Source organism: Oncorhynchus clarkii, unplaced genomic scaffold (genome assembly GCF_045791955.1).
Source record: "Oncorhynchus clarkii lewisi isolate Uvic-CL-2024 unplaced genomic scaffold, UVic_Ocla_1.0 unplaced_contig_1454_pilon_pilon, whole genome shotgun sequence".
Lineage (NCBI taxonomy): Eukaryota > Metazoa > Chordata > Actinopteri > Salmoniformes > Salmonidae > Oncorhynchus > Oncorhynchus clarkii.
Genome location: NW_027260827.1, coordinates 106,182 through 112,199, shown reverse-complemented (window position 1 = coordinate 112,199; position 6,018 = coordinate 106,182). Strand labels below are relative to the sequence as shown.

The following is a 6,018-nucleotide window of genomic DNA, read 5'->3' as shown; positions in this document are numbered from 1 at the left end:
TAGTGTTAAATAATGCTTAGTGTTAAATAATGCTTAGTGTTAAATAATGCTTATAGTGTTAAATAATGCTTATAGTGTTAAATAATGCTTATAGTGTTAAATAATGCTTATAGTGTTAAATAATGCTTATAGTGTTAAATAATGCTTATAGTGTTAAATAATGCTTATAGTGTTAAATAATGCTTATAGTGTTAAATAATGCTTATAGTGTTAAATAATGCTTAGTGTTAAATAATGCTTAGTGTTAAATAATGCTTATAGTGTTAAATAATGCTTATAGTGTTAAATAATGCTTATAGTGTTAAATAAAGGGATGTTCACATCATTTTTCTTTGTATTTTATTGATCTGCAGGAACAGTTGCACCCATGGCCCTCACGCTAGCTCCACTTCTACCTACATAATATGTTAAGGAATTCCTAGTTATCTTTCCTTCCTCCCTAACTGTGCACTTGTTCACTTTCCTTCACTCCCACTAGCCCATGACTAGCCCATGACTAGCCCATGACTAGCCCATGACTAGCCCATGACTAGCCCATGACTAGCCCAATCCAATGGTACATTTTCACAACTCGAAGCACAAAAATATGTTTCAAAACACTTAGGCCATTTTCAATTGATTACTTTTGAAAATATTTCCTGTCATTTGTTAATACATTTTACTATAATTTAATCAAACTGCTAAAAACTGATCTACAAAACCAAAATTATAAAGTGTCAAGTTTACAAACAGTATATATAAAAATGAAATTTGAAATAATGGTGTAGTGTACAATGTACTGCTGAAATACTTGGGTGTTAAATTACAGTTTATTCCACTCATTATCTGAATGTTGTTGATTTTTAGATGAGGATGCTGTTACAGTAACAAGTCACATAGAAAAGTGGATCTTGAGCAATGTTACATGGAGCAGAAATTGCACCAGGCTACACCCATACCTTTTTACTGTAGGTTTCTACTACATGCCACAATACCCCCATAACTGATGGTTTCTTCTATGTATGTGTAACGGATGTGAAACGGCTAGCTTAGTTAGCGGTGATGCGCGCTAAATAGCGTTTCAATCGGTGACGTCACTTGCTCTGAGACCTTGAAGTAGTGGTTCCCCTTACTCTGCAAGGGCCGCGGCTTTTGTTGAGCGATGGGTAACGATGCTTCGTGGGTGTCAGTTGTTGATGTGTGCAGAGGGTCCCTGGTTCGCGCCCGGGTGTGGTCGAGGGGATGGTCTAAAGTTATACTGTTACATATGTACTGTATAAGAATTCTGAAACTATGAGACTGACATTTTTCTCAACATGCTCCAAAAGTGGGATAACGAGCAGCAATAGTTCTGGTGTTTAGGTTTTGTGTCACTGGTTATTTGAACCAATCATGATTTTGCAGGTGTTACCATCTGTCACATGTTGGAAGGGGAGGGGACATTCAGCCCGTATCTTGAAAGAGGGGGTGGAGCTTCTCATTCCGGTTCTTCTCCTTGTTCAACCATCTCTTAATCTCTCCACTTATGAACCCAGAACTTAAGCGAGCAGTTGACTAATTATGTGACACCTAACCCAGAATTTAACTATGATTAACTCTGGTGAAAGATGTTCAACTCCAATGAATGCTCAATCAAACATTCTGAACATAAGACGGGGCATTCCAAGTGTTATCAGTTTTGACATTTGTAAAAAAAATATATATAAAAACCATTTCCATCGGAAATATTTGGCAAAGTGATTGAAAATGTTGTGGAAAGTAGTGATCAGTGACACACTTCAGGAGAAATGCGATATTACAAGTATGCACCAATCAATCAGAGATTTAGACTAAAGTAATCAAATGTTTGGTTTAATGATATTCTATGTACAATGCTTCCTGTGGTCACCAGGACAGACCTAGTCCATCCCCCTCCAACCTGCCGGAGTCCCCTGGTCACAATTCTCCTGGTAGCGCCTTACTGCTGGATCTGAAGAGGGTGTCTGTGTTGCTGGTCGACTGCAGGAAAACACCAGGAACTGTGAGAGAAGGACACGAGGAGGGAGATGAAGATTTGATTTCATCAAGTAAGAACAATGTGGTGTGTGGATGAGACTACAAATCTGATTCTGCAACTTTTGTTAATTCATTGATAAACAGTAAACACTCAGTGGCCAGTAAATTGTCGATCCAGTTTCATGAATGGAGGGGGTTGTACCTAATAAACTGGCCAATGAGTGTATATTGATAAGGGCAGCAAGTAGGTTAGTGGTTAAGAGCGTTGGGCCACTAATAAAGGTTGCTGGTTCAAATCTCTGAGCCGACAAGGTGAAAAATCTTTCTGTGCCCTTGAGCAAGGTACTTAACCCTAATTGCTCCTGTAAGTTGCGCTGGAGAAGAGAGTCTGCTATATAACAAACACATTTTTAAAATTGTAAATATAGTATTTTTTTATGGACCTATATTTCCAAAACATAGTTATTCAATGTCTTTGTTTCACAGGGGACAGCACTAACCATTCTCTCAGTTGGAGGGGCTTGTCATCTGCGGAGCCTCAACAACATTGTGTTGCTGACGAGACAGAGAAGTGTCTCTATAGACCAGAACACCCCAAGAAACACCAGCAGAGATGTATAGGGAAGAAACCTCAACACTGCTGCTCTGACTGTGGGAAGAGTTTTACTAGCAGGAGTGATTTCATTATTCACCAGTGGATTCACACCCGGGAGAAACCGTACTGCTGCTCTCAGTGCGGGAAGAGTTTCACTGCTTCTAACGCCTTCCAATCTCATCTGCAAATTCATGCAGGGGAGAGGCCTTACCCGTGCCTTGATGGTGGAAAGAGCTTCAATCAGTCAAGCAACCTGACTACACACCAGCGAACACAAACTGGAGTGAAGCCTTTTATCTGTGATCAGTGTGGAAAGAGCTTTGCTGTAGCTTCCACCCTGAGTAGACACCAGGTTACACACACTGGAGAGAAGCCTTATAGCTGTGAACAGTGTGGGAAAAGCTTTGCTGTAGTTTCCTCCCTGATTAGACACCATCGAACACACACTGGAGAGAAGCCTTATAGCTGTTATCAGTGTGGAAAGAGCTTTGCTGTATCAGAAAAACTAACTATACACCAGCGAACACACACAGGAGAGAAGCCTTATAGCTGTGATCAGTGTGGGAAGAGCTTTGCTGTAGTTTCCTCCCTGATTAGACACCATCGAACACACACTGGAGAGAAGCCTTATAGCTGTTATCAGTGTGGAAAGAGCTTTGCTCTATCAGAAAAACTAACTATACACCAGCGAACACACACAGGTGAGAAGCCTTATCGCTGTGATCAGTGTGGGAAGAGCTTTGCTGTAGCTTCCACCCTGAATAGACACCAGCTAACACACAGTGGAGAGAAGCCTTATAGCTGTGATCAGTGTGGGAAGAGCTTTGCTGTAGTTTCCTCCCTGATTAGACACCATCAAACACACACTGGAGAGAAAACTTATGTCTGTCTATGTGGGAAGAGCTTTGCTCTAGCTTCCACCCTGACTACACACCAGCGAACACACACTGGAGAGAAGCCCTATAGCTGTTATCAGTGTGGCAAGAGCTTCAGTCAATCAGTACACCTGAATACACACCAGCGAACACACACAGGAGAGAAGCCTTACAGATGTGACCATTGTGGAAAGAGCTTCAGTCAATCAGTACACCTGAATACACACCAGCGAACACACACCGGAGAGAAGCCTTACAGCTGTGATCATTGTGGAAAGAGCTTCAGTCAATCATTAAACCTGAAAACACACCAGCTAACACACACTGGAGAAAAACATTAGATAGACATACAGTACCAGTCAAAAGTTTGGACACACCTACACATTCCAGGGTTTTTCTTAATTTTTTTTATTTTCTACATTGTAGAATAATAGTGAAAACATAAAAACTATTGACATAACACATATGGAATCATGTAGTAACCAAGAAAAATGTTAAATAATTCAAAATATATTTAAGATTCTTCAAAGTAGCCACCCTTTGCCTTGATGACAGTTTTGCACACTCTTGGCATTCTCTCAACCAGCTTCATGAGGTAGTCACCTGGAATGCATTTCAATTAACAGGTGTGCCTTGTTAGAAGTTCATTTGTGGTATTTCTTTCCTTCTTAATGCCTTTGAGCCAATCAGTTGTGTTGTGACATGGTAGGGGTGGTATACAGAAGTTAGCCCTATTTGGTAAAAGACCAAGTCCATATTAGGGCAAGAACAGCTCAGATAAGCAAAGAGAAACAACAGTACATCATTACTTTAAGACATGGTCAGTCAATATGGAATATTTCAAGAACTTTGAGTTCGCTAAAACTTGCGCTTAAATCTGATTGATTTCAACTCGTCTAATGTCCATTGCTCGTGTTTCTTGGCCCAAGCAAGTCTGTTCATCCTATTGGTGTCCTTTATTAGTGGTTTCTTTGCAGCATGTCGACCATGAAGGCCTGATTTCACGCAGTCTCCTCTGAACAGAGAAGGTTAAATTAAAGTTTTAAATAAAAAAATACAAAAACAGTTGATGTTGAGATGTGTCTGTTACTTGAACTATGTGAAGCATTTATTTGGGCAGTCATTTCTGAGCCTGGTAACTCTAATGAGCTTTTACTCTGCAGCAGACGTGAATCTGGGTCTTCCTTTCCTGTGGCGGTCCTCATGAGAGCGCTCATCATAGTGCTTGATGGTTTTTGCGACAGACCGTATACACTTTTCTTATTTGAGCTGTTCTTGCCACCCTATGGACTTGGTATTTTGCCAAATAGGGCTATCTTTTTTTTTTTTTTTTTTTTTTACCCATTTTTCTCCCCATTTTCGTGGTATCCAATTGTTGTAGTAGCTACTATCTTGTCTCATTGCTACAACTCCCGTACGGGCTCGGGAGAGACAAAGGCTGAATGTCATGCCTCCTCCGATACACAACCCAACCAGCCGTACTGCTTCTTAACACAGCGCGCCTCCAACCCGGAAGCCAGCCGCACCAATGTGTCGGAGGCTACACCAATGTGTCGGAGGCTACACCGTGCACCTGGCAACCTTGGCTAGCGCGCACTGCGCCCGGCCCGCCACAGTAATCGCTGGTGCGCGATGAGACAAGGAGATCCCTACCGACCAATCCCTCCCTAACCCGGACGACGCTAGGCCAATCGTGCGTCGCCCCACGGACCTCCCGGTCGCGGCCGGTTATGACAGAGCCTGGGCGCGAACCCAGGGACTCTGATGGCACAGCTGGCGCTACAGTACAGCACCCTTAACCACCGCGCCACCCGGGAGGCCAAATAGGGCTATCTTTTGAATACCACCCCTACCTTGTCACAACACAACTGATTGGCTCAAACGCATCCAGGTGACTACCTCATGAACCAAGTTGAGAGAATGCCAAGAATGTGCAAAGCTTTCATCAAGGCAAAGGGTGGCTACTTTGAAGAATCTCAAATATGTTTTGATTTGTTTAACACTTTTTTTTGGTTACTACATGATTCTATATGTGTTATTTCATAGTTTTGAGGTCTTCTTGTTAAGATGGCGCCGAAAAAGATGGCTGACGTTTTACATGCCCGTAACCAATTATGCTATTTTGTTATTTTTTTTTTGCATTTGTAACTTATTTTTTAAACTTATTTTGTACATAATGTTACTTCTACCATCTCTTATGACCAAAAAATAACTTCTGGACATCAGAACTGGGATTACCCACCACGAACTGGAAGAAGCTTTTTCCTTTAACAAGTCACACAAGAAAGATATACTGCTCTCCCGGGAACAGGCCCATTTCCCCATCATTTGCGTGAAGAAGAGGCGGAGGAAAAGAGGACGCATAACGGGGTGCCTCTTAAGAATCTGTAGGGAAGCGAGTAAACTTCCACTGCGATCAATTCTATTTGCTGGCATGCAATCGTTGGAAAATAAAATTGATGTCCTACGATTATCCTACCGACAGGACATTAAGAACTGTAATATCTTATGTTTCACCGAGTCGTGGCTGAACGACAACACAGATAATATAGAGCTGGAGGGATTTTCAATGCA

General features: G+C 41.6%; 1 protein-coding gene across 1 annotated transcript; it reads left to right on the top strand.

Moving 5' to 3' along the window:
- The first annotated feature begins 806 nt into the window (after positions 1-806).
- LOC139401823 (zinc finger protein ZFP2-like) lies at positions 807-4,796 on the top strand. The gene is made up of 3 exons (XM_071145804.1): positions 807-1,464; positions 1,871-2,045; positions 2,461-4,796. The coding sequence occupies exons 1-3, from the start codon at positions 1,372-1,374 to the stop codon at positions 3,783-3,785; spliced, it is 1,593 nt and encodes a 530-aa protein (XP_071001905.1). The 5' UTR covers positions 807-1,371; the 3' UTR covers positions 3,786-4,796.
- The last annotated feature ends 1,222 nt before the right edge of the window (positions 4,797-6,018 follow it).

Coding starts and splice junctions, on each gene's coding strand:
- LOC139401823 (XM_071145804.1), top strand. CDS start 1,372: ATGATTTTGCAGGTGTTACCATCTGTCACATGTTGGAAGGGGAGGGGA. Junction 1,465..1,870: donor GGGTGGAGCTTCTCATTCCG/GTTCTTCTCCTT, acceptor TGTGGTCACCAG/GACAGACCTAGTCCATCCCC. Junction 2,046..2,460: donor TGAAGATTTGATTTCATCAA/GTAAGAACAATG, acceptor TTTGTTTCACAG/GGGACAGCACTAACCATTCT.